The following is a 26,039-nucleotide window of genomic DNA, read 5'->3' as shown; positions in this document are numbered from 1 at the left end:
CTTGCTATCAGTACTTTGATCGTTTTATTTGTGAACCCTGCTTGTCGCTTTCTCTTTGTGCGCGGTCTGGTGCAACGCTCGTTTGGGATCGAGTACAGCTGAATTCGATCCATATCGAGCCAGTGCGTTACTGTTCACGCGGGGATACGCGAGCATCCTAGAGACGACCATTCTGCGCAACACGAAAAAGATGTGTGAAAGAGACTAGGATTGTTCCGCTGGGAGCTTCCAGCCCGTAACTGCTGCGACATATAACCGTCTAGACATGTCGAGAGTGGCAAGAAGAAATGCAAGAAAGCAAACTCAGGCTAAAACTCCTCCAGAAATGCCCGTCTCTCACAGCCTCGGTTCTGTTGATGTTCTCGTTCTCATTGGGATTTGATCTATTGGCCAACGCCGAGGTGTCCGAGCCGTCGCCAATTTCGGGATCACCAGAGCTTGGGTCAGCATCCAATGCCTGCGCATGTCCGTGCTCACCCGCCATCGAGCTATCGGCCAATGGCGCCGTGACCGAGCGATCGCCAACTTCGGAACCGACACTGGTCGACCCAGCATCCGATAACTGAGCGTTTCCGTTCCCACAAGCGTTCGAGCCATCGGCTAATCTCGCCGTGTCCAAGCCACGGCTAGCCCCGGAACCGCAAGGGCTCAGGCAAGCACTCTATGACTGCGCATACTGCCTAGTCCACTCCTGGGCAGTCGCGATGGCTGCTTTCTCATCCTCTTTCCAACTCTTGGCAACGTCGGCGGCGAGAGGGTCGTCGGGGTTTGGGGCGCCGAGGAGGGCTTGGATGGAGAGGAGGATGGTTCGGATTTGCAAGGCGGGGGACCAATTATCTAGCATCGTTCTCAGCACTCTGATCTCTTTCTCGCCCGACGGTACGGGTCGTACTCTTCAGCACGTCCAAGCAGATGCGGCCCAGTTTGTCGACGTTGGGGTGGAAGATCTTTGTAAGGAAGCGGATCTTTGGCGGCGTCATCGGGTAGTCGTCTGGGAGGAAAAGCTCGAGCTTGAAGATACCGCCTGGGTTGCTTAGCATGCCGATATGTCCACGTACTGCCTGTGCATCACTCGTGGCTGCAAACCTTCGTATGGAGACTGGGCAGGACCATGGATTTCAACATCGAAGTATCGGAGGTTGTCTTCATGCGGCACCGCGCTGATGCCGGGAACTCTGATGGAAGAAAACGTTATCATGGCATGCTCTCGAATGATGCGCAGGAGCGCAGTGGCGCAGGAAAGGGGCAGGTTTTGTACGGCTCGGCCATCAGACGTTCCGTCTCCTTTATAATCCGCTTTGGAAGAGACATTTTGGCCGTCGTATCGCGGTGTCGAGCAGCTTGACAAGGTCGCCGTGGAAGGGTTTGTGAGGGAATCAAGGCGTGATGCGACAGTATGTAGGCTTGACCGTGACCAGACCAGCGCGGAAAGCAAGGAAATGTGCGTGCGGCTGTGGTATGACAGCGAAAAGAAAGGTGGTGATGATGCAAGAATATCGGGGGAAGGGCCGTCGGTCAATCGGTGGAGGCGGGGGGGGGGGGGGGTGGCACGCGACGATTGTCGGTTCAGTGGAGGAGGTTCCGTTCACCATCCATGTGGCAAAGGAACCACAAGGCACACGATGGCCGTTGGTACCTTCGTAGCGCATACCTCTACGGAGTACGGGTACTTAAATGTCACTAACTTCCCCTGGAACATACCTACCGTTGCAGGTGTCATTATTGGTATTACTCCTTCCGCTGGTGCTGTACTGTACACCTACGTTTCGACCGACCTTGGCCAACTTATTAGCCAGCAGTCGCTGCATCCACCTATAAGGCCTATAAGGGAGCTGCTTTCCTTCAGCAAGCACGGGCAGAGCGGAATCGTCGAATGTGCGCATGCATGGGAGCCCGGTGGTCAATGCCGGTACCAACGATGCAAGAAGACACATGCAGTTGATGATGAGTGATACGAAGTTGATTTTGAAGTACTTAGGTAGCGATCAACATCTGTGCAGAAGCCAGACCGTACTCTCCTTGGTCCAGTATTCCAGTATCCTGCTTGACCAACATTTATTGGTGTTGTTTGAGGCAAACTGCAGTAATACTTACTGTACTTGGTGCTACAAGCAGGCATTAATTATTATGTACTCCGTACCTATGGTGATTCCTTGAAGGTATTACTCACTATTACCTACTACCTATTAGGTACCAGTAGGTACTGCCGTACGTAGTACACCTGCTCTACTAGTACCTGTAGCAATCCCAGCTACCTGTGTCGTTGGCGAACGCCGTCGACTCCAACCATCGTTTACGTCCAACCTCATTCTCTATCCGCCCATTTCTTGCTCTCTCACCTTTCACGTCATTCCACCAACACCGACGAACGGCGGAACTAGACGGCGGAGCCGTTTCATTCCCACAATCATCAACCAACATTGTCGGCCCTGTCAAGTTCGACCCTTGGGCGCGCCCCAGATGAGATGGCGCCGGCAGGGTGCATAGCTCGGTAAAGTACGGAAACGAGTATCCGATTCGACCAAAGGATCCGATTGCCCTCGCAGCGACTCGTATGGCACTCGCTTCGATAGGCGAGATGAGAGCCGAGATCAGCCACGATGCCGTTCTTTGACCAATCCCACGAATCCCATAAGAAGGGAAAGATTATCAAGTCGGCCTACGACAGCGAGAGCTTCGATTCCGACGGCACAATTCATGTCGACGGTCTCGTCGGATCTGCGACCATTTCCCCATCAGGCCGTGATATCGCCTTGGCTTCGTACGCCACACTTCCCTTCCCTCCAACCTGGCGGAAGACAGCTTGGCTGACGGCGAGAGCGCAGACCCGAAGGTCTCGCCATCATTGACCTCGACTCGCCCTACAACCCACCTCGACGCCTGCGCAGCCACGGCCTGCCTTGGTTGGTCTGTGACGTTCAATGGTCGCCCTTTGCCGCGCGCGACTACTGGGTTGTGTCGACAGCCAACCATCGAGCTCTCGTGTGGAATCTCAACCTGAGGGAAGATTCCAACTCTGGCGCCATCGAACACTCGCTCCAAGGGCATAGCAGGGCCATCACCGACGTGAACTTTTCGGCCCATCATCCCGACCTGCTCGCCACCTGCTCCGTTGATGGCTACGTCCACTGGTGGGACCTGAGGCGGCCTAGGCAGCCTGCTCTCACATTCTGCGATTGGTTCGCCGGCGCGACCCAGGTCAAGTTTAACCGTCAAGACCCCCATATCCTGGCATCTGCCCACGACCGCTGGCTCCATGTGTGGGACGAGAGGAAAGCTTGCAAGCCTGTCCGGTCCATTGGCGCGCACACGTCCAAGATTTATGGTATAGATTGGAATCGAACGCGACCGACGGGCATCGTGACTTGCTCGCTGGACAAGACCATCAAGTTCTGGGACTATGGCAAGGACGACGACGACATGTTGGAGCATGTCATTCGCACCGACTTTCCCGTATGGAGAGCCCGCCACACTCCCTTCGGATGGGGGCTGCTTGCCATGCCCCAGAACGAGCCGGGCGACCTGTACCTCTACGACCGCCTGTGGACCGATGAATCTCCCGTCGAGGTTGCACCAACGCCCGTCGCCGTCTTTCCCGGTCACGGTGATCACAAAGCCAAGGAGTTCCTCTGGAGAACCCGTGGCGGAATATCCGGCGACGGCATGGACCATCGTGAATTCCAGCTCGTCTCCTGGGGAACCGACAACGAGCTGAGGCTGCACTGCGTTGACAGCCATCTACTCTCCTCCGTCGGCCACGTCAAGGATGGCCCTGCCAGAAAAGGCTTGAGCCTCACGCGCCAGGGGGCTGCGTACAAGACCTATCGTACCGTCGACGACACCTCCAACAGAGACCGGAAAGCGGGCACCATGAGTGACGGCAGAAGCGGCACGAACACGCCTCATCACAAGCAAAGCGCCCTCACCCTTGGTATGGCGTCGGGAGGACCGTTCGGTCGCCAGGCGAGGCCTGCGTGGCGGGGACCGTCGATGAAGGCCAAGGTCGGCAGCAACAAGAGCGTAGACCGAAGCCAAGCACAGCTCGGGTGGATGAAGGGAATCACAATGACGAAGCGCAAAGCATCGACAGCCACAGACGGGTCCAGACGACACGTCTCCAAGGATGTTGGCATCGTCGGACACTACCTAGACGACGAATGGGGTCAACCCGACACCATACAGGAGGAGCTTTTGCGTGTGAGCACGCAAATCCCAAAGGTCAAGTGGGAGAACATCGACATGGACAGTCTGACACTGAAAGCCTCCTTGAACGGCCCATGGGGCGCTGGCGGTGAACCCATTTTCATCAAAGTCAAGATTGACGTTCCTACCGAATACCCGAAGCACAGGGCGCCCAATTTCGTCATCGAAAAAACTTCTTTCATGTCGGAGGAGACGCACAAGAAGATCACGCGCGAGGTCAACCAACTTGGAAGCCAGTTTCTGCAACGAAAGCAGAACTGCCTGGAAGTCGCCTTCACCTACCTTCTCGGCGAGGTCGACCTCGAGTCAAGCACGACATTCTTCAAGAATGTACGGGACCTGGAGGACGGTCTGGACGGCCTGGACGACGAGAGCTCGAGCGAGGAAGACGAGGACATGCCCGGAGGAGGGTCGACGTCCATGTCGCAGGAGCTGGTAACACACGGCGACATTGACGCTATCCTTGCACCTGGCCATCGAAATATGATGCCGCCGACGCCGCGGTCGTGCGGCGTGCGAATCTCCAATGATGGCAAAGTTGTGTGCTTCTTCCCCTCAAAGGAAGAAAAGGCTCGGGCTCTCTTCTCAACCTCCGCGGAGATGTATAGCAAGGAGAGGGCGAGAGGGGAGCCCTTCTTCGCGGGATTTGGCCGACTGGCGTACGATCTGCCTGCGCGGCAAAGATACGCAATGGATGAGGCGTCGGTGACGGATGATCTGTCGGATGAGCCTGACTCGGATGCGTCGTCGTCCACCTCGAGCGACTCGGAGTCGACGTCGGTGCATAAAATGAACTTTTGGTATCGATCAGGCCGCCAGCTGCGCAAACCCTGGAGCGAGGACCGCTCCGTCCGATCAAGCGGTGGCGGCACCGGAGCCGGCACGGGCACGGGCACAGTGACGGGCACGGGCACGGGCACCAGCCGCCGTCGGTTTGGAAGGGGGCCTAGAAATCTCATTTCCATTCACGACTTGAGCGCCCAACTACCCTCCAAGAGAGAGTTTGCAGAGGAGTACATCGTCTTTGGGGACGGAGCCGACGTCTGCGAGCACAACGCCAGGGTCGCAGAAAGGCATGGACACGAAGATTTGGTCGACGTCTGGCGCTATCTGGCTCTTCTGCTCAGCAAGGGAATCCCTCTCGAGGTTCTGGGGGGGGATCGCCGGCAGTCATCCATCCTGGTCATCGCACGGGACGTCGTCCTGAGATGCCGCAGGGACGACTACGTTGCCAAGGATCAGTTTGGCAACGACAGGAGTCTGCTCGGCAGGGTCAAGTGGGGTTGCCATCCGCTCGCCAACGAGTTCATCGGCCATCTTTTTGACCATTACGAGAAGATGGCAGATGTGCAGATGCTCGCAATGCTCTCGTGCGTCTTCAGCGAGCCGTCCACCAACGACGGCGTTGCGTACGTCGAGTCCCGACTACCCAGGCAGGAGACTCCGCTCCCGCTCAAGGCACCGTCGTTTACTCTGGACTACTTCCCGACGGATGCGTCCGCGTGGGGGTTCTACAGCCGGAGCCACAGCAACTCGGCGGTGACAACACCGGGCGCTCTCCACACACCCATCCACGGCGCCGGCTCCCAAGCCTCGGACGACTTGATGTGGGTTGGCGATCCCGAGCCGGCCACTAGTTCCTACTCGTGCGGCGAGACTCCACCTACGACGGCAAAACCCGTCTTGCGAGATCGCGAGCAGTCATCGCCAATGTCCAGGTCCCCGACAGGCAGGACCGGGCCGGGGCTTCTGCGCGGAACGTCGGGTTTGGCGTCGGCGCTGACGGCGAACCTACCGCGGTCGATTACCGGGGGCAGCTCATCATCACCGACCAGCCAAGGGAGAAAGCGGTCGAGTCCTGCGGAGTATATCCTCAACGGCCTCGCGCCCAGCACGGAAAACACGACGCAGGGAAGCGGCTCGGGCTCGGCTGTGGGATCTGGAGGCAGGGAGGCATCCATGTCCGACGACGAATGCCGAAAGGATGACCTGCTCCTGCCCTTGATCCCCCTCCAAGTGTCTGTGACGATGGAAGATCAGACAATGTTCGACGACGACGGCTGGCTCTCGGCACCCTTTTTGGACCCCGACAGGGCCAGGATCTACGCAGATTATCGTCACGCGTATGCCGAGATGCTGCACATGTGGGGACAGCCGCTGGCGAGGCTCGAAGTCTTGAAGTTCAACGTCCTCAGGGAACATGCGCCGTCAGCAATGGCGGATGAAAACTTTGGCGACTCGACGACGATGCGCAACGGCGCGGGGGCCACCGTTGCCCATCGAAAGAACGCATCGTCGCCCATCATGATGGGCAGGAAGGATCAGCTGCTGTCGCTGCTCGCCTCTGGGCGAGGGCTGGATGTGACGGGCATCTGCCGCGTCCACGAGACCCAGCTGGAGCCGACGCGCTACACGACTTGGGAGCCTCACATGGGCGGCGCCGTGGGGACTTGCGATCGCTGCCGGCGCTCGCAGACGCAGCTGCGATGCGTCTACTGCCTCGAACCTGTCGACGCGCTGTACCCGGCCTGCCTCTCCTGCGGGTGCGCGAGCCACGAGATGTGCTTGGCCGAGTGGCACGCCGCCGGCGAGAGGTTCTGCCCCGCCGGAGACGAGTGCAACTGCGTCGAGGAGGCCGCCAACGGGCAGGTCGAGTCCTGGGCGGCCCTCCAGGGTGCCATGCTCAAGGGGGTGGGGCAGGGGCTCGGCCAGGCTACAGCATCCACGCTCCCGCCCTCGGCCGCCGACGGCAGCGACGACGGTGAGGGCGACAGGGACAAGAGCGAATGGGAGCGCGTCGAGAAGAAGGGCCCGAGTCGGGTGCAGGGGAGCACGCTGCTGGCTCCGGCAACGCTGAGCTTCGGCCGGCTGAAAAAGTCTGCGGGGTCGTGGTCGCGGACGTCGAGCACGAAGCGGACGCCAAGTGTGAGAGGAGCCTAGCACAGGCACTGTCCGTTGGATGAAGCCACGCACGCCGACGGCGGCAACCATCGTCGGCGTCGTGCGTGTACTTTGCTGGCCTGTGTGCCGCGACAAGAGACCGACGCCGTTCGCGTGACCTTGTACCGTACCGGGACATGTCCTTGACAGTGAGATGTTGCCCAAGCAAGCGTGCGTACATGGCACAGGGAGAACGAGCAAGGGCGATCTACTGGTTTATTCGATTAATCAACGGCTCACCCTTGTCCAACCTCTCAAGGTTCTCCATCATGAGGCTCGCGACCCGGGCGACAACGCCCGAAGACTGCCAAGAAATGTGAGGCGTGATGAAGACGTTTGGGGCTTTCCACAGAGGGTGAGGCTTTGGCAGGGGTTCGGGGTCCGTCACATCCAGTGCGGCGCCGCTGATGGTGCCTGCGTTCAGTGCGTCTACCAAGGCGCCTGTGTCGACGATGGGGCCACGGGAGATGTTGCAGAGAAAGGTTCTCCTTCGACTCATGCGCTTGAACTGAGCTGGACCAATGAGGCGACGGGTCGAGTCGGAGAGCGGCAAGGCAAGGACGAGGATGTCAAGGTCCTGGGCTAGGAACTCGTCAACAACGATCCTCGGATCCCCGTGGAACCATGTTGAAGGAATCAGGCCGTCAGGATCGCCAGTACCGGGGACGCTGTAGCCATTGTGGCGACGGGAGGCGGCGTCGAGGCGCGGGTGCTGCGTGTAGGCGGAGACGTCCATGCCGAGGGCTTTGGCGAGGTGTGCACACTGTCGGCCGATGGCGCCGTAGCCAAAGATGCCCCTGCGCAGAAGGGGATATTAGGACGGGAGATGTGGCAATGATGATGACTCCGACAACGATGAAGGGGTGGAACTAGACTTGCATGCGAAGACCCATGGAGTCCGTGACGGGATGGTCGGCCACCCGGGCGGACCACTCAGCTCGGCCCTGCTGGGCGGCGTATAGACTGAAGTGATGCCTCGATGCGAGCCATGTTCCCATCACCCACTCCGCAACCTGGGGTCTGCGACGTTGGACGTCAGCTGGCCTGTTGCTCATGCACCTGGAGCGCAGGAGAGTAGAGGGGGGGGGGGGGGGGGGGGGTATTGGGCAGAGTTGACCGATGCGTTTGATCGTCCGGACATACGCATGACACCCGCTACCGGAACAAAAAATGACTTTCGGGTCACGATACCACGCATGGTCGGCCCAGCGATCCGAGCCGGCCGAGATGAGCTGAACGAAGCGCACGCGTTCAATGCAGTCCGGTCGTGGTGGCGGGTAGGCGCACAAGAGGGTGACGCCATCGAGGACCTCGCTCGGGAGTCCGTCGGCCGCATCCAGATCCGACGAGGCGGGGTCGAAGCGTGCAATCTCCCAGCGTACCTCGAGCTCGGGAAACCTGGCGGCCAGCGATTTTAAAAAGCCTTTGGGTGGCGGCCCCGGCATGTGCATCAGCAGCTTGTCGCTGCCTGTGATGGTCATATTGTGCTTCCACCCACGCGGTATTGGTAGAAAGGAGCAAGAGGGCGAGGGCGAGGGCGAGGGAGAGGGAGGGGGAGGGGATCCGTTGTGACGAAGAAGTTGGTGAGATGAAATAGAAGCGTGGAATTTCGAGCGAAGTGACTAAGTTGGTGATGTGCGTTGTGCCTGCCCGTACTAGATGTTGTGATGAGAGGAGGAAGGCAGGATCGAGGGTGGCGAAGACTCCACGCGAAAGAACGCGACACTCTTCTGAACTGGTGTTGCCAATCACCCTTGTTCAAGAGACCATGAACTGACAAAACAGCGCTACTGGGGCTCGAAGCATTCGTGTTTGAATTATTCACGCTGAGAATGTGCGTTGATGTGAATATACGGTGTATTCCGTCCTTGGGGACAGTACTCTGTACAAGTGGACTAATACAAGTAATATACGGAGTAGTACGGAGTGCATTTGGGGGGGATCGGGTAGTATTTCGTGACAGTATGGAGTAACGAGTAACTAAGTATTACTCCGTACTGTGCTGTAATCCGTACTGTGCTGTAATATTAGTATTAACAGAGATCTTGATGTACTTGCGTGCGACCCACCTTCCCAAAAGCCGGCCCCTCTCCCCGGCCCGGCCCATGCATGTTTACAGTGCATGTATTATTATTACTCCGTACTCCGTACACAGCATGTTCTTGTACAGTAGGTGCACAAGTACTTGGGCTCGCGCAATCGACATGTTGAATCACATGTATACAGTATTGTTGGAATATCCGTACAGTACATGCAAGGACTCCGTGCATGAACCCAAGTGTCTACATGCAAGTATGACTGGATGTCCCGGCTTCGGCGTCCTCTTCATGCTACCTTCAGCAGCACGTTGGCTGGTGGGTTCTACATCAAGTACGTGTACATCGTATATTCTTGCCATCACTTCATGCCTGCACATGTATGCGCTCTTGGCCCGGCCGGCACTGAACGCGAACAGTTCAAGACCTGGGCGGCCCCCGCGATTGGGCGTCCCCCGCCCTCCGCAAGGTTGGGAAATAGAGGAGGAGGTGGGAAGAGGAGTCCGTCACATGCGTATCGCAGAGCATTACCGTTGATGACAAGCTCCATTCTTTCTTCCATCCTCTTCATGGCATCATATGCGTCAGACCAAAGGGCCAAGCACTGATGATGCACTATGTGATTTTGCATTTCAGACGCTCGAAACTAGAGGAAGACGCAAAGACCAACAGCCAAGGGCCCGACCAGTACGATTGCCACTCATCCTCGTGCTTACTCGAGCCCCTCGAGGGGAGGACCGGTCGCCAGTCGCCGGCCACCTCGCAAACCTTCGTTCACCCTTCCTCGCGACAGCAGGCCATCGTCGGCCTCCCAGCGCAGCGAAAAGGTGAGGATCCTCTCGACGATGATCCATCGCATCCTATTCTCCGACCCGTCCTTCTCCGTGTCCTCCGGCTCGGCGGCGGCGGCGGACCACGGCTGGATCCGTTTCCAACCTCGGCTGTCGTTGCTGTCGTCCCTGCTCTCGTAGAGGTCGTCGACGAAGATGACCTTGGAGACCATCTTGGGCCGTCGGCGATTCAGTTCTTGGCAGTCGACCTTGCCGCATCGGCCGTCTTGCAGGACGAGCTTCGTGTCGGCGTCGTCGAGGTCGAGCGGCGCAATCTCGACAATGTTGTCCTCGACCCAGTAACGGAACTGGCGCGCCGTATTCCTCGCGCGAACGTCGACGGGCATGTCCCTGTCGACGGCGACCTTCCACGACCGATCGACCTCTCCGACCTTGATGATCCAGAGATCCTCGAGGTTGGGGAACCAGAACTTGTCGAAGTGGACCTTGCCGAAGCTCTCTTGCGGGTACCAGGTGGCGAGGTAGTCCGAATAGCGGCAGAAGCCGTCGACGCGCCCGTCGTCGGGGAAGCAGTCCCAGAAGGCCAACCGTCGGACCCGCGGGGCGAGATCCTCGAGCGGTTTGTTCGACCCCTGATCCGAGATGTTGGGATCGCAGACCAGTATGTCCCTGGCGAAGTGAAGATGCGACCCGCGGCCGATGGCCTCGTAGCCCGACCGCGACTCGGCTCGCGACTCGGCGTTGAGCTGGGTGACGGGGGGGATCGGGTACGATCCGGCTACTTGGACGAGATCATCGAGGATGACGACGCGGGGCTCCACCGCGCATGACCATATCTTGAGTCGAATCTCACACGGCAGCTGCGGCAGGGGGAAGTGAGGTGAAGCCGTCGTCGGGTTGCCGGATGAATCCGGATCCGACCTTGGGGAGGAGGACGAGGTGGAGGAGTAGGAAGCGGGCGTCGACATGGCCGACCGACTACCAGATGCATGCGCCGTATGCACGTCTGTACAAGTACGCGCACCCGTATCCGTACGAGCACATGCAGCACCGTACGCTTGACGTCGTCGTGTGTGACCAACGTCTACCATCTGCGAAATACGCCACTGGTGAGACAGCAGAAGTGCGGAGGCTCCCACGCGAGCACCGTCCCTCCTTTTTAAAGCTCATCGAGCTCGGCAGGGTTCTGGGGTGCAGTGAGACAGCCGCTCCAAGTGGGCCGTTCCCGCCTGCTTTGAGGCTGAGGGGAGCTGCACGGGTCCCAGATGTGCGGGTACCGTTCGGGAACCTGGTTCATACTTCTTTCCTGGGTGCCGGTTCCCGTTGAGGTCATCACGAGGCGTTTGCGGCAGAGCACCGCAGTGCGGCCGGATGCTCGTAGGCGTCGTTTCCGCTTACTACCTACCTGGGTGCTGGTAGTCAGGTGCCTGCCTAGGTAGGTGCCTGTAAGCAGGCGGTAGGTGTGCACGCTCACCTGCTGCACTCCCTACTCGTTGCCACCTCCTCCGCTGGGTGCTGGGCTGTGGTAAAGCACGTAGCACTCCAACGAGGCGGAGCCATGCGAGCGAGACACGAGAATCCGGAGACAAGCTTCGCCGATCCACGGCGGTTAGCTGCATGTCGAGACCGTTGATCACTCGGCCAGCTGTCCAATCGCGGTCTGGCATGTCAGACGAGCCGGCATGGCTGCACGGACTGGCAAGTTTCTGTCTCGAGCGTCAGGTCAAACGAGGAGCGGCATCGAGTCGTCATCGACCGGCTGCCGCCTCGAGATTCGCTCTTCGCTCACGCCCCGCTGCCGGGGCCGCCGGTGCAAGACCGGTTGCGAGCGTCTTCTGGCCCTCCGAGGGAGCACTGCTCATGCGGCTGGCCCCAAACGCCTTGGTCCTGCCATGCCGTGCCATGCCTTGTCTTGCCTCGCCATTCCTTGCCGGCCATGCTCTCAGAGGCTCTGCTTCCTGCATCTGACGGCTCCACCTTCGTCACCTGCGCATGTCTCGATGCTTCCGCATGCTTCACGTAACCGTTTTGACGACGGCTGGGTGGAATTTACACCGAGGCATCTGCCTGGGCACGAACCTACCGCCATCTGTCGCATCGCCAAGCGCTCTGGGTTATCGGCGCCACGAGTAGATGTGCGCGAAGTCTGCACTCGCACCGCACTCCAACACCTGCCGCCTTCGCATGTCCGATAGCACGGCCGACTCGTACGGGCCAGCCCGTCCATCCGAGACTCGCCGTCACGCGGCGGGCTGATGGGGGGCGATGCAGGGGTGTGATGTGACGTGACGTGATGGAAGCAGCGACTTGTACATCTTGACGATGGTAGCTCACAGTCTGCTGCCGCTGTCGCCGCCAACGGCCGGCCTGTCCAGGAACTCGTTTACGAGGGCCGAGAAGGTGTCGGCGTACTGATACAGGAACCCGTGACCAGAGTCCGGATAAAGATGCAGCTGCGCATCCGCATGCCGCAAGTTTCTCCACATGATGATGCTATTCTCCGTCGGTAGCAGCAAATCATGGCTCCCTGTGGGCCATCAGGTCAGGATCCGGTGCGACAAGGCCAGCCAGCAGTGGATGGTGGGTGGTGGGCGGTGGGTGGCTCGACGACTAGCCATAGGTTCACGTACCATTCGCTATCAGCACCGGCAGACGCAGCTCGTGGAAGCGGTCAAAGGAGGCCTCACTGGCCTGGTTCGGATCCATGAACTTGGCAAAGGCGACGGCTTGCGTCCGAGCTCCTTCGGAACCTAGGTACGGAAGCCGGTCGGCGCGGGCGTTGGCAATCCTGTCCCATGCAGCCCTCCCGGCCGCTTGGCTGAGGTCGGAGCGAGAAAAGAAGGTGTCGAGGAAGGCTTGCCGGTGTTCCTCGTTCGTCACGGCGTCCTTGAGCTGGTTGAAGGGTCCTATTGGTGCCCGCGTGACGCCCTCGCCGGCACTTGGGGTCGTACCGCAGAGGACGAGGCGGCGAACCAGCGTCGGAGCGGCGAGGGCGAGCAGCTGGGCAACGCAGCCGCCCATGGAGTAGCCCATCAGGTCGACGCGCTTGACGCCGAGGGCCTCGAGAACATCGACGTAGTGCCGCACCCAGCCCGCAAACGTCTCGGGGACCTCTCCGCCGGATCGGCCGACACCCGCGTTGTCCACGAGGATGACGGGTCGCCGCGCCGCCAGCGGATTCACCAACGCCGGATCCCAGTGGTCCATGGTTCCCCTGCGAGTGGTCAGCGGAACGGCCCGGCAAGGACGGACTCGTCTCGTCGTCATGGAGCCGACCTGAAGCCCATGAGCAGCAGGAGCGGGAGGCCGTGAGGGCGGCCGAGTCTTCGATAGGAAAACCTGACGCCGCCGACATGGACAACCCGGTTCCGGGCAGACTCGTACGTCTCCATGATGACAGTGTTGCCGTGATGCAGTTTGTATTGATTCGTCGATATGTCTGTGTTGGCTGTGCAATTCCAAGGGTCAGTCAATACGACAATGCGATGCAGGTGCGATCCAATCGAGCGGTGAGCCGCCTCGTGCTTACATGTACAGCTACTTGCTGACTGAAGCCGGTACGGAGTACCGGCACAGCAGTATATCATGGAGGGATGCACCATATCGGGGGTACTTGCTTGCACAAGTACCTGCTTGCACATGTACCGTCACTCGACAAAAGTGACGATGCAGTTTTGGTAGCGCTACTCCTACAAAGTGAACCGCCTTTTTTGCCACCCCACCATAGGTGTACGTAGTATTCCTCCGTAAGGCATATGCTTATGCATGTACTGTAAGTATCTTACTCTATTACTATATAGGCACCTAGTAGGCATGTACGGAGTAATACTCCGTACAGATATCTACCTAGTACTATGAGATACTTAGTGCGAAGTAGGCACAACTACTACCTACTAGGTACTAGGTAGTTGCACTACAGAAATACTTGCTTGCACATATACATGCAAGTACTAGGTGTCGACTCCTACTCCGTACTGTGCTTCAAGTACATGCACTGTAGGGGTATACAGTACGTACTACAGTATGTACAATTACATTAGGTACCTACCTCATAGGTACCTGATATAAGTAAGTGCTGTACTTAATCGTGCGAACCTGTGCCTGGCAGCTGCTCCTCAGTGCTGCCCTCCATGTTCGACAAAAACCCGCGTCAGGTGATGGATATTGTTCGAATCGAGGCGAGGCCGGAACAAAGAGACATTGCTCTCCTGCAGAGGCAGCATCGGAAAGCAGGTATCTGTAGCAACCGCACCTACCGGCCACGTCGTTGCTTGCCAACCAGGCCAGGCGCCGAGGAGCCAATATATATGCAAGTCAAGGTAGGGAGGAAATTGTTAGCGGTACCTTCGCACACACGCACTGACGTTTCGTGTCTCTCGGCGCTGGGCGCCACCGTCATGTCTGCCTGCCTCTCTGGAAAATCAAGCAACATTAACGCACACTAGCAGTGTTCCGTGGCTGGAGGCGTCTGGACGCGCATTGTTACCCCTCGGTCGGCCTGGTCAGGTGCAAAATGAAGAATGGAAGGCGTCGAAAAGGCTCGTTGGATGCGTGTGAAAACTACGACGTAGCAATTTGGGTATCTGTGATAGTATGTCTAAATAATGTACCGACACCTCTTGGCTTGTGTCCTGAACCAGCGTGCCTCGTACAACGAGGTGGGAGCCATGGTTTGGCAAAGTTCGATGCTGGCCCGTCACGGGGTGGCCTCGGCTTCCAACCTGCCACCGCAGGTAGCGGCAGGCGGCGCTGCACCCCTCCTCCTCCGCCGTGGGGTGGGGGATCTTTTGTCAATTTTCAGCAGCAACAAGGCCGATCGTGAGACCAAGACCGGGGTCCGCTCCCCCGCCCCACCGCGCGGCCTCCTCTCGTTACACCTCTCGTCGTCGAGGTCGGTCGGCCGTTCTCCTGTCGCTCTCCCGCCTGGCGTGCTGCGGGTTTCGACTCGCCCTTCCGGCCCAAGGATCATAGGAAAATTTTGGCCTCCTCGGTAGGATCAACCGGATCCCTCTCGGAAAGATACTCGACATGGTCCAGCTTCCGCGCGAGACGGCCCTTTTTGGCCTCGTCGGAATCGAACAAGGGGTCGGCTTCCTCGTCCAGCCCGGACCTGACAAGCTCGAGGTCAGCAACGCCACCGGCAAGGGGAGGCAGGACATGGCGAGAAGGGATGGGAAATAGTGTGAACGTACCTCGTCCACAGCGAGCAGGTGATGAAGACGGAGAAGAAGAGGGCGAGGACGATGAAAGGCATCGCATCCCGCAAGCTCAGGCGCCGTGAGCAGATGTGAAAGGGCCTCCTGTACAGGTGACCCCAGGCGCCGTCGTCGGCTCGACCGTAGCTCCCGTACACGACGTCGCCATTCGCGTCAGCCACGGCCATGGCTGCCCTGACGTCGTTGGTGAAGACGGGCGTCCGGCGACGGGTCGTTCCGGGGAGGCGAAGCAGGTTGAGTGTGTTCGAGGCGAAGTTGGACACGGCCAGGGCCACCGAGTTGGGCCGTGGCGACGACGACGTGTCGGGCAGGCTCGGAGGGACGTGGACCCTGATGATGTTGGTTCTGACCAAGGTGGTGCCGTCGTCCGTCTTGATGATCTGATGGGGCGCCATGGCAGGGGCGGCGAGGCCAAGGCCGGCGAGGCTGGCGCCGACGAGGAGGGAGAGCAGCTTCATGGTGAAGACAGATGGACCGTGACGTGGCCGCCAAGTACAGCTATGAAGACGGGGCGTCCGACGCAATAGCCGTCGACGAGGAGGGACGAGATGATGAGTCGATGGTCCGCGTTGTCGCTCCTTCCGCTTCCGTTTCCGCTTCCGCTTCGTCACGGGACGTTGCCGAAGCCGACAGGGTCCTTGGCCCGTGAGCCTGCTCTGTCAAAGGGCTTTCCGTGCGGCGCAGGAATCCGACGATGGGGATCACCAGCCGCCTCGATGTTGAGAGGCGGAATCCCGGCCAAGGTAGATGCGGTTGTTGAGGCAAGTCAAGGTGCTCGCGTGGAAGCCTTGGTGGTACCAGGTGGGTTGTCCAACGATGACGATTCGCAAGGGACTCTGTCGCTTGTGGTGGACGGAAGGCCTTGGCGAGACTGTCGATGGAGATGCAAATGCGAATGGAATGGAATGGGATGGGAATGGAACTGGAAGCGGACGACGGAAAAGGCCGGCGGCACGTTGCGGTTATATTATCACGGCACCGACCTACAGGCAAGCCAGCCAAGTACGACCTCATAAGTGCCGGAAACCAAGGACGGATGGAGCAAGCGAGTCGTCGTACGGTGAGTAGTAAACGCTCATGGTACGTTCGGGCGCTAGCCCATGGCGCAGCATGGCGTGCACCTTACAAGCACACACTGGTCGATGGCGCTACCTATCGTTGCCTGTTGGGACGCACGCAGGAGGACCATGTCAACGCTGGACGGACCAGGGCCAGCAGCCAGGGCAGGGCAGGGGCAGCCGCTGGACGGCCCCCTCCCCCCCCTCCCTCTCGCCTTGTCCCCAAGATGGTGCACCAACTCCGCACTTGCTCACAGTACTCGCGAGTCGTCGTCGTTCACGACGTACGTGCACCGTGACCGTGTCTCTCCTCTCCACTACATCACTGTCATGAACAAAGCTAGGCTGGCGAACTGGGGGAAATTTGTGGGGAGACGATGACGGGGCGTCCGGGGGACAGTCCAAGTTTCACGCATGGCTCGTTCCATTGTCACCGTCATGCCATGGACCGACCGAATTACAGGACGTGTGCCCCAATCTGCTCGGCATTTTGGAGGTTGGAGGTGCGAGGCAGGCCCTGCTACTACTACTGCTGCTGCTGCTGCTGCTGCTGCTGCTGCCACCAGAGCTTGAATCGAGCGGGCGTTGGGGGTGGATCCAGGCTAGGGTCGACACGGAGACGCTATTGCCCCAACTCGTCTTAACCATCTTCACCGTCGACTCAAGGCCGTTCTAGGCAAACCGTGGAAGACTGCATCTAGACCGCCCATGGCGATGCTTGTTCGTGGATTCGTGATAGTGGGCCGCCGCCGGTACTTTGTCTCCTTACCTGCGGTTGGGCGCATCATGCGTACGAGGACGGAGTACGGAGTATGCAGACGCAGGTGCAAGTACAAGTACACCACACACCTACCTGCTGTACTTGTGTACATGGATCATGTCACGCATCTGGGGGTTGGGGTTTGAGGGGGAGGGGTGGTCAGGATTACAGGTACCCGTTGGTAGGACGGGAGGGAGACGCGAGTAAATGCGCTCACCGTGCCGGACTGCTGCCTGCATGGATGGTGCGCAGGACCGAAGGTGCGTTTCACTCACTCGCACGAGCAGCAAGAGGGATGCGCACACACGCACATTCGGTCATTTGATTGGCATCGGTCGGAGTTGATGCTCGGAACCGGAACCGGCCGCGGCTCTCGTGCAAGGTACAGGCAGGCAGGCAGGCAGGCAGGCAGGCGTAGACAATGGTAGCCTCTGTTGCCATTGATACCTGCGATGCGCCGTGGCCGTCCGAGCAGAGTCCTTCCAGGTAGCAGCTATATTAGTCGGTGCCCGCGCCTGACCTCGACCGTCGTATTCGTGCCGTCTCCAGTCCTCACCACCGCCTTCCCTCCCCTTCAACCTCCTCCTTCTCTTCCTTCGCCTCCTCCCCCTCTCCCTCTCGCCCCCCTCACCTTTACCACATTCTTACCCCCCGATTTTTCTTCTCTTCTCTTCTTTGGGCCACGCCAGCACCGCCGCCGAAAGAGGCCCCAAACCTACCAACCTGGCCCTGCTGAGCGCTCCGTCGTCTTGTCACTCCTCCCCTCACCGTGACTTCCTCCTTTGTCTACTTCTCTTCCTTTTTTGCATCCCTTCCTCCTCCTCCCTCTTCTTCCCTTCCATTCTCTTCTTGCCCTTTTCCGTCGCCTTCTTCGCCCTTCTTCCCTCGCTCCCTTCCGCCTCCCGGACCATCGTCCCGTCATTCCGAACCGGCACCGGCACGCACCCAAACGACGAAGCTCGACGGATATCCGTCATCACCACGACGGCCATGCCTGTCCAGCTTCTCCCGGCGTCGGCGGCCGCCTTCGCCCCCAGGGCCTCTTCCGTCAACGTCGTACTCGCTTCCAAGGTCGAACCCTGGCTCACCCAGACGCTCAAGCGCATAAGCCGCGTCAAGCGTCCCCTCAACAGCGTCGCCCAGCACCAGAGGTGCCTCGCCGAGACGCTCTCGTCGCCGGATGCCATCTGGACCCTCGCGTCGCTCATGCTGCCCAAGCTGCCCGACGCCGACATGCCCACCGACGCTCTCGAGAACCTCTTCAGCCATCGACTCCTTCACGTCGAGGCCTACATCGTTCACGTCGACATGGTCTTGCGCGACGAGGTCGCCTTCAAGCTCACGTCCGACTCCATCGACGCCCTCGTCGACTATCACCGGGACATCCACTGCCTCGACGCCAAGGCCGGCACCTACGACTGGTCGGAAAAGGACCAGCAGTGCGAGAAGCTCCACGACGATTTCATCCAGGCCGTCAACAAGTTCGTCTTCCGCACCCACGTCCAAGCCCTCGAGGGTCTCGAGGAGGACGGCGCCGGCGAGCTGCTTTGCGGCAAGAGCGACGACGTCAAGCGTGCCATCTTCCATCTCATGAAGCCGCTGCTGCCGCCCCCGCCTCGCGTCGTCGACGTCGTCCGTCAGCCGCCGCCGCTGCCCAGTTCGCCCATTCCCAACCTGTGGCCGTCCGTGACGATGCCCGTCGATGCCTGGAGGGTCCTGTCCTCGAGCCCCAGCATCACGTCGACGACGGCCGACTCGAATCAGCCGTCGCCCCTCTGGGGGGGGATGACCGTGAGCGAGATGCCTGTGCCGTCGCCGCCACCGGCCTTTGGCCAGCCGCCCGAGTCTGCCGCCGACTTCTTCGCCGCGCCGGCCCTTTCGACCCTCGTCCCTAACCTGCCTCTCCCGAGCATGCTGGCACCCCAATGCGGAGTCAGCGTCGGCATCGGCGGCTTCGGATGGGATCGCTATCACGAGTATGCCACCATCATGTGACAACCAACGCCCGTCGCCGGGACGGCCGTCGCCGGGGACGCCGATCCCGTGGCCAAGACCCTCTAGTGTCGAACCGTCACGGCCCAACCTTCCCGGCGCTCGAGTGGTCAAACCAAGCCAACACGCATCCCTCCAGTCGGTCCTCCGCGGCGGCATACGCACACAATCTCCCCACGAGCATATTGGCACTGGCGTTTTGTTGCATCGCGTTCGGAGTTGGAGCGGCTCCGCAACCATCCACTCACATTGGGAGGCGGCTTTGCCGCGTCGTGCATCATGTTCCAGCTTCTCCTCCAAACCTTTCACCGCCCCTTGCTGAACTCTCCCCTTGCTCCCTGCAGCATCGATGGCCTGCGTGGGCTTTGACATCTGCCGCGGCCTGTACCTCGACAGTCGCTAGCTCGATTTGTCGCCATCTTCTTCGCATATTTTCCGCCCTCGTCCTGCCACGGGCGTCGCTCATTCACCGATCCGACATTTGGATGCGTTGCATTTGCATCATGGACAGGCACCTCGGCACATAAGCGGCTTGCGACTTGCCCCCTTTTTTGGGCGGTTGTCTATATTTTCTCCTTTACTTCCATGGGTTCCCTTGACGTACAGATAAGAGGAATGCAGCAATGCACGGAGCTCGGCTCCGTCCGAGACAGAACCCCCCCTCCCCCCCTCCCCTCTTTGATTCGGGAACCCCAGTTTCCATTCGCCCTCATTCACTTCTCGCCACTCTCATCTCTGCCCCCGGCGTGGCATCGAGGGGCCCTAGGCTGGGTGATAGACACCCTGCTTGTACATTGGCATCTCACGTTGCCTTCATTTCTTTCCTTTGCTTTGGTCCTTTCTAGCGATGCCTTTTCACGACGGCCTATGATCATTTGACGAATAAACAAGCATGATAACGCTGGGCAACACGATACGACTGCACGGACGGAAAGCACGGAACGTTCGGCTTGATGCCGAATCACAAATCTGCTGTTTCCAAGGCCTATCATGAGCCCATATGCTGTTTTTTCCATTCGTCTCTCAACCCCAGGAGAAGCCGGGACGGAGCTGGTCTCTGGTATCGGATCACTGGGGCCGCCATCACACCAACATGCATCGTTGCATAGCCAAGGCTCGAAAGTATCTGGGATACCTTTGGGCCAAGGCCGACACTGACAGGATCGTTGCTAGGATGCCTGCATCCACCGGGAATGTCAGGTGTTGGAGGAGCGAGGCTGGGCCAACGGGATGCGCCTGGCGGGTTGGACGGTACGCAGCCTCTGCTGTGCAGAAGCACGTTGCCGCGCCTCCCCCATCACGCTCCTGATCAAGGGCCCTCCTCGGCTGCCACCACATCTCGACTCCGTTGCCGAAACTCATGCGGCGCATGTCCGAAACTGCCCTTCCCTCGCATGCTCGTAGTCGGCTGGCCGACCGACATGACTATTGACTTCGTTGCGAGCCGCTGTTTCTTGTCCCTGTCGCCCCAACGCGTGAGCAGAGAACGGATCACCGGATTAGCCCTGGCCGAGGCGCTCCGTGGCACATCTCGACGCGAACCTTCCGCAAGTGGGCAGCCGTCAACTGGTGCTGCCGAGCAGCCATGACACACCGGTGTCGGCCCTACCCCTGGACCTGCCGAGCAGGGCTTGCGATGACGTGGGTTCAATGCGAGATGCTGGACGATGAAGCGTATGTACGGTGGAAGCACCGAGTCGCGTGCGAGGCTCGGAGAAGGGTGCATATGATGGAATGGGATACCCGCTGGGCGGCTACCTTGGGAATGTGTGCACCTTGCATGGCCATCTTTGCTACGTAGCGAGGAGGAGGACGGGAACAAGCGCACCGGCGCGGCAAAGGGGGGCTCGGCTGCCCGCTGGTTGCGGACCTCTCTCTCGTCGTAGCAATGTTAGTTGGACTAATATGAACCTCGAACATTGTTCAGTTCGGGATGCATCCGACTGCTATGCTATTTCGGCTCTCATGTATTAGAATGCATGCGCCCGCGGTTGAAGCGGCAATGTCTGCGACCTCCACACTCGGTCAAGAAAGGCATCGCAGCTTCCTGCAGGAGGCTCTCGACGGACGACCTGTCCTATGCATTGGAACGGAAATAGGCTAATGTGGGCTTCTCGTCAAAGAACGGACCGAAACGGAGGCAAGCACCTGTGTCGTGGCTCTAGCATTCAACGGTTGGTCGTATTATCGTATGCGTCTACCACGCGAACGCGGCCGCCCTTCCCGGTTCCCGGCCGAGAAATCTGCACCGCCTTCCTCCGCACATCCATCCCCGAGTCTCCGTGGACAGTTGCACTCTTCTACTCTTCTTTCCGGTACGCCGACGTCTGTGCTGCCCACTTCCATGCTCCATGCGGCGCTGGCTCGGCAGAGGTCATCTCCCGAGACGCGACGGAACTGCGAGGTCATGCTGTCGTCACATCGTTTTGTTGTACATATTGTGGATCGGTACGGTGCCAGTTCAAGGCGAGGGGCGTCAGTCCTGCGCGACGGTTTGCTGGAACGGACATGCGGTCAGAATCCGACGCGTGCCGAGACGCGAGCAGACAAGGGCGTGTACGTACCACCAGCCAGTCCATGCCTTCACTCACGCCGCTGCCGTCGACGGCCGAGCAGGCCATGATGCTCCAGTTACGATCTCGCAGCTCCCCGAGACGCAGCGCCTCGGAAATCTCGCCGGCGCCCTTGGCACCAGGCTGATCCTGCTTGTTGGCGAACACCAGCAGGGACGCGTCCTTGAGCTCCTCCTCGTTGAGCATGGCGGACAGCTCCTCGGAAGCAGTTTGTAATCGCTCAATGTCGGTCGAATCAACGACGAAGATGACGGCGGCCGTGTTGGCGTAGTAGCACCGCCAGTATGGCCTGATGCTCGTTTGACCTCCCAGGTCCTGTCATCTGGTTAGGGCACCGGAATGCGTCCATGCTGCGCGTCACGGCGTGTTGCGTACCCAGACATTGAAGTTGAGGTTCTTGTACGTCACGGACTCGACGTTAAAGCCGATGGTCGGTATCGTCGTGACGACTTCGCCGATCTGTTGGGTGCCGCCCGTTAGCCTCGCCGCCGGCCCCAAGGGAAACGCCTGCCAGGCTGCTCGCCTGCGCGCATCATACCTTCAACCTGTACAGTAGCGTCGTCTTGCCGGCATTGTCCTATCGCGCGACAAGTCATCAGTGCATCATCCCAACGGTTGAGGGCCGATGGAGGCGACGCACAAGACCCAGAATTAGGATTCGTATCTCCTTCTTTGCCCACAGCAAGTTGGAGAACCATGACATGCCCGCACCCATCTTGGCTTCGCAGGTCGCGAGTCTCCGCTCCGACCGGTGAATGGGGAGAGTCGCGGGAGCTGTCGGTTGTATCGGTCGGTTGGCGTCGGGTTCGAAGGTGTCCGTCCAGCTGCGGAACGCCCAGTGCTGGCAACGCCGTCGAGACCTCGAGAAGGAGATGAGGAAGTAGGACGCTCGGGGTCGAACGGGGATGATGGACTCGGATGGGTCGTTTGAGGAGGGAGATGGACAATGACAAATCAGTCCCCTAGCACAGCTCTGGGGGGATTTTTCGAGTTTGGGGTGGCTCGCTGGAGACTCGGCAGGCGGCGTTCCTGTTCTGGACAGGTTCAGGCCAGGCCTTCCGGTTGGTTTCGAGCCCGGACAAAATAATGCCGGCTATTATTCTCGCATCCAGCGCCACCACTAACAAATAAGTCGAGACACTTGTCCGTCACGGTTGCATGCCCTCCGCCACGTTCTCGTTTTGGCCATGAACAGCGCCGATCTTGGGCCGATTTTCGGCAGAATTCTTCTTACGCGTCCGCCGCCCTGCTTCCCCCGAGGCGAACATGGGCTCAAATTCAAATGGGCGCTCGGTGCCACGACTGGAGGCAGACGAGCACCTTCGTTGAGATCGACGCCGCGCTCAACACAATCCATACGATCAAGTCAGAAACCACGAGCGACTCCCACTTCGTCTGAGCAATACAGTGACACGGTTATCTTTGGAAAGCAGGAAAAGCAGATTCTGCTTGCGACGATGCGAGGAATCAAAGCCACAGTTGCCATCCGATATCGTCCTTTCCGCCGCTGCATTGTCGACGAGGGACATTGCACAATCAATTTTGTCACTCAACAATAGTACGGTAGTGCTGAGTAAACAGGTGACCACTGCCAGGAGCTCGGTGGGCAGGGGTATTATATTAGCTAGTATAAATTATGGCACCTTGACGAATACGGACGTCAAGTGGACACCTCAGGCATCAGTCAACCGCCACATTTGCAAGCGCCACATGACGACACAGCCACTCAGCCACACCACGGCACCGCCCCATCCTCCTGTCCTCGCTAGGGCTTTTACGCCCTCTGGTGCGTGCAAAATCCTTGCCTATCCGCAAACTCGGCCAAAATCATCACCATCAGCGACTCGACTCGACAAGCCGAACAAGATGCCGGTACGCCATCCCCCACGCATCCGTCCATGAGCGCGCGCATTCGGGCTGGCATGTCTGTCCATTTGCGACGTCGCCTCGAACGAGTGCTGCCGCCTTGTGTTGAGGCCCCTGCGAAACTCGTCCATTTGATGGACATGTGACGGCGAATCGACGGCTGACGATGCTTCACAGAGCCACAAGTCCTTCCGTACCAAGCAGAAGCTTGCCAAGGCGCAGAAGCAGAACCGCCCTGTGCCCCAATGGATCAGACTCCGAACTAACAACACCGTTCGGTACGCTTCCCCCTGTCCCTCCCCAGCCGGCGCCGGTGCGGCCAACTTTTCCTCGGACCGAGAGCCGTGGCCAAATGTGAAGGCTACAATACTGACACGGGCCCGACAGCTACAACGCGAAGAGACGGCACTGGAGGAAGACGCGCCTCGGCATCTAAACTGCTCGTTTCCGAATCTGTTTCGATTCTTCCATTTCATCAACCATTCTCGCCGACAATCACACGAAACACATCTACTCACCACGATTTCCCTGCTTGGTGATGGAAATAAACACGGGACGGGAATGAAGCATTGCAGTATGCCTGTCATGGCTTTGTGAGATGTGTGGACGGATGGAAAACGAGCAAGGTTGCAATTGCCTTGGTTTCTTGATTTACGCTACTGCTGCCTGTCACGTTCGGTCTGAGGGAAAGGAATGCAAGGATTTTGATTTCCCCTCATCAGGGAAGACGAGATGAATATATGGCGTCGGCACCACCCACCTGGGCAACCGTGATGCGTATGAGCCTGACCATCCTCGCTCGTGTCCGTCGTCTGCCCATCAAACGTCACCCGGTGCTGTCCTCGGGGTTTGTCGTCCTTCCGCCAGCATCGGCCCCATTCTCGATCCGATGGGGCGCTGGCCACTACGATGCACGAGTAATGAATTACGGAAGCCGAGCGGCACTTCCTACGCGGGGTGCACAGTACGTGCTTGGATGCGTCCGTCGAATCACGTCATCTTGTGGGAACATGACTGTATTGACCGATGCCCGAGTGGAAACGGATCCGATCACCGCACCGCGGCACGAACAGTCTGCTCCTCGTGACCTATGTAAGGGAAACCCGGTCAACCTGAAGGACCTTCCTGTTCAACGCCAGAATTGCACTGTGCAGATATCGACCTTGACAAGATAAGAAAAAAAACTGTTGCTGCCTCCCACCTAGGCAGGCAACCAAGGGCATGTGCAGGGGTGGACGGCTTATCGGTCCTCGGCCCACTCGTTCTCACGACGAATCTGCTCCTCCTCCTCGGGGGTGAAGTCGTTCGTGATGTTGAACGTCTTTCGAATCTCCTCGGGAGACTTGCCCTTGATCATGTTGGCGACGGTTTTGCAGCCAACGTCGAGAAGGGGCTTTATGTCGAGATAGTTGGCGGCCTAATGTTCGGGAGCATGTGAGCAGACGGGCCCAGACGGGTTGGCAGGGACGCGGAGGGGACGACCACGTACGAGGATGATCTCGAAGAGCATCTCTTGATCGACCTGCATGAACTTCTGGTCCCAGTCTTCGATGTCCGTACTCTTCTTGCGGGCGTCGGACTCGTCGTCCTGGGCCTGGGGCGGGTCGTTTCGGTGATGGTCACACCACAAAAGGACCTTGGTCAGGACCGCGTGGTTGACCTTTCGACATTTGTCAGCGGGAGAGAGGAGCCATTTCCACGTGCTGAGCCACTCACGTTGAGAATGGGGATGGGGGCTTCCTTGGTGGACTTCCCATCCGTGTCGCCCAGCAGGTTCTTGATGAGAACCGAACGCTCGATGACGTCTCGGTCTGCATGCAATCAGCCATACGCCGCATGGAGAAGGCAACGCAGCGCGCTCGCTCGCTCGCTGCCGTGCACTCGCCTTTCGGCCGGGTGCGGTGCTGACTCACCAACATCAGAGACGACGCCGTCGTTGGAAAGCAGCCAGACCTTCTCGGGAGGTCCGGCGGCTGCGATGTCGGCCATGCTGAGGGTGGGCGGGGGGCGATGGTACTGGTGCGAGGATGCGAGTCTTGCGGCAGGGGATGATCAGAGGTGTGCTTGGGAGAAGTGTGCCGATGACGGGATGCCTGACGGGATGGTGTTGGCGCCGAGGAAGGAAGAGGGAATGAATGCTGGTAGGAGGGGAGAGTTGTGGTGCCGTGTTAAGGCAACGAGCGACGACGAGTGGGGCGACAGGGTCTGCGGGGCTCCTATGAACAGACGGAGAAGTACTTTACAAGGCAGAGAGCAAAGTCGCCAAGGTCAAAGCCGGATTGCAAGGTTGCGGAAGAAAGAAAAAGGGTGGTAAGAAGAAAGGGTGCTGTTCTTGGAATGGAAAATGCGCTCACGCATATAATGTGATGATTATTGCCTCTGTGCAAGCACAGCGGAGGGGAGACTCTTGGAACGCGACAGAGTCGGCCGCTGCAGCACCTTTCCATTTGTTTCCAGGCGCTGCAAGTACATGTACACTTAGTGCTTACTTCCTACTAGTAGGTACTTGCATGCTGTTGCGATAGGCGCAGTACTACTCTCTAGGTTACCGGCCACCTGTGAATAATGTACAAGTTTGGAGTAGTACATGCTGGTACGTTCTTA

General features: G+C 59.0%; 10 protein-coding genes across 10 annotated transcripts; 3 read left to right on the top strand and 7 right to left on the bottom strand.

Annotated features, from left to right (window-relative positions):
* Positions 1-661: 661 nt before the first annotated feature.
* Positions 662-1,198, bottom strand: DCS_04874 (ubiquitin-conjugating enzyme E2 13; the record flags this gene model as incomplete). The annotated part of the gene is made up of 3 exons (XM_040802180.1): positions 662-837; positions 893-1,024; positions 1,087-1,198. 3 exons carry the CDS (start codon positions 1,196-1,198, stop codon positions 662-664), a joined length of 420 nt encoding a protein of 139 aa, XP_040657213.1.
* Positions 1,199-2,600: 1,402 nt separating this feature from the next.
* Positions 2,601-7,143, top strand: DCS_04873 (WD repeat protein; the record flags this gene model as incomplete). The annotated part of the gene is made up of 2 exons (XM_040802179.1): positions 2,601-2,761; positions 2,826-7,143. The coding sequence occupies 2 exons, from the start codon at positions 2,601-2,603 to the stop codon at positions 7,141-7,143; spliced, it is 4,479 nt and encodes a 1,492-aa protein (XP_040657212.1).
* A 208-nt stretch (positions 7,144-7,351) lies between these two features.
* Positions 7,352-8,624, bottom strand: DCS_04872 (uncharacterized protein; the record flags this gene model as incomplete). Its single annotated transcript, XM_040802178.1, has 2 exons — positions 7,352-7,940; positions 8,287-8,624. 2 exons carry the CDS (start codon positions 8,622-8,624, stop codon positions 7,352-7,354), a joined length of 927 nt encoding a protein of 308 aa, XP_040657211.1.
* A 1,267-nt stretch (positions 8,625-9,891) lies between these two features.
* Positions 9,892-10,938, bottom strand: DCS_04871 (uncharacterized protein; the record flags this gene model as incomplete). The annotated part of the gene is made up of 1 exon (XM_040802177.1): positions 9,892-10,938. The coding sequence occupies one exon, from the start codon at positions 10,936-10,938 to the stop codon at positions 9,892-9,894; it is 1,047 nt and encodes a 348-aa protein (XP_040657210.1).
* A 518-nt stretch (positions 10,939-11,456) lies between these two features.
* On the bottom strand, positions 11,457-13,362 carry DCS_04870 (2-hydroxy-6-oxononadienedioate/2-hydroxy-6- oxononatrienedioate hydrolase; the record flags this gene model as incomplete). Its single annotated transcript, XM_040802176.1, has 5 exons — positions 11,457-11,490; positions 11,760-12,008; positions 12,305-12,497; positions 12,601-13,184; positions 13,247-13,362. The coding sequence occupies 5 exons, from the start codon at positions 13,360-13,362 to the stop codon at positions 11,457-11,459; spliced, it is 1,176 nt and encodes a 391-aa protein (XP_040657209.1).
* Positions 13,363-14,935: 1,573 nt separating this feature from the next.
* DCS_04869 (uncharacterized protein) lies at positions 14,936-15,644 on the bottom strand (the record flags this gene model as incomplete). The annotated part of the gene is made up of 2 exons (XM_040802175.1): positions 14,936-15,080; positions 15,163-15,644. The coding sequence occupies 2 exons, from the start codon at positions 15,642-15,644 to the stop codon at positions 14,936-14,938; spliced, it is 627 nt and encodes a 208-aa protein (XP_040657208.1).
* A 2,350-nt stretch (positions 15,645-17,994) lies between these two features.
* DCS_04868 (uncharacterized protein) lies at positions 17,995-18,999 on the top strand (the record flags this gene model as incomplete). The annotated part of the gene is made up of 1 exon (XM_040802174.1): positions 17,995-18,999. The coding sequence occupies one exon, from the start codon at positions 17,995-17,997 to the stop codon at positions 18,997-18,999; it is 1,005 nt and encodes a 334-aa protein (XP_040657207.1).
* Positions 19,000-21,472: 2,473 nt separating this feature from the next.
* On the bottom strand, positions 21,473-22,284 carry DCS_04867 (putative ARL1-ADP-ribosylation factor; the record flags this gene model as incomplete). The annotated part of the gene is made up of 5 exons (XM_040802173.1): positions 21,473-21,493; positions 21,561-21,884; positions 21,945-22,028; positions 22,108-22,146; positions 22,210-22,284. The coding sequence occupies 5 exons, from the start codon at positions 22,282-22,284 to the stop codon at positions 21,473-21,475; spliced, it is 543 nt and encodes a 180-aa protein (XP_040657206.1).
* Positions 22,285-23,279: 995 nt separating this feature from the next.
* On the top strand, positions 23,280-23,871 carry DCS_04866 (ribosomal protein L39; the record flags this gene model as incomplete). The annotated part of the gene is made up of 3 exons (XM_040802172.1): positions 23,280-23,441; positions 23,613-23,713; positions 23,823-23,871. 3 exons carry the CDS (start codon positions 23,280-23,282, stop codon positions 23,869-23,871), a joined length of 312 nt encoding a protein of 103 aa, XP_040657205.1.
* An 804-nt stretch (positions 23,872-24,675) lies between these two features.
* On the bottom strand, positions 24,676-25,424 carry DCS_04865 (SKP1 component; the record flags this gene model as incomplete). The annotated part of the gene is made up of 4 exons (XM_040802171.1): positions 24,676-24,852; positions 24,925-25,095; positions 25,152-25,246; positions 25,349-25,424. 4 exons carry the CDS (start codon positions 25,422-25,424, stop codon positions 24,676-24,678), a joined length of 519 nt encoding a protein of 172 aa, XP_040657204.1.
* Between the last annotated feature and the right edge of the window lie 615 nt (positions 25,425-26,039).

The sequence above is a fragment of the Drechmeria coniospora genome, chromosome 02 (genome assembly GCF_001625195.1).
Source record: "Drechmeria coniospora strain ARSEF 6962 chromosome 02, whole genome shotgun sequence".
Taxonomy (NCBI): domain Eukaryota; kingdom Fungi; phylum Ascomycota; class Sordariomycetes; order Hypocreales; family Ophiocordycipitaceae; genus Drechmeria; species Drechmeria coniospora.
The sequence above is the reverse complement of the archived record's forward strand: the minus strand, read 5'-3'. Positions and strand labels throughout refer to the sequence as shown.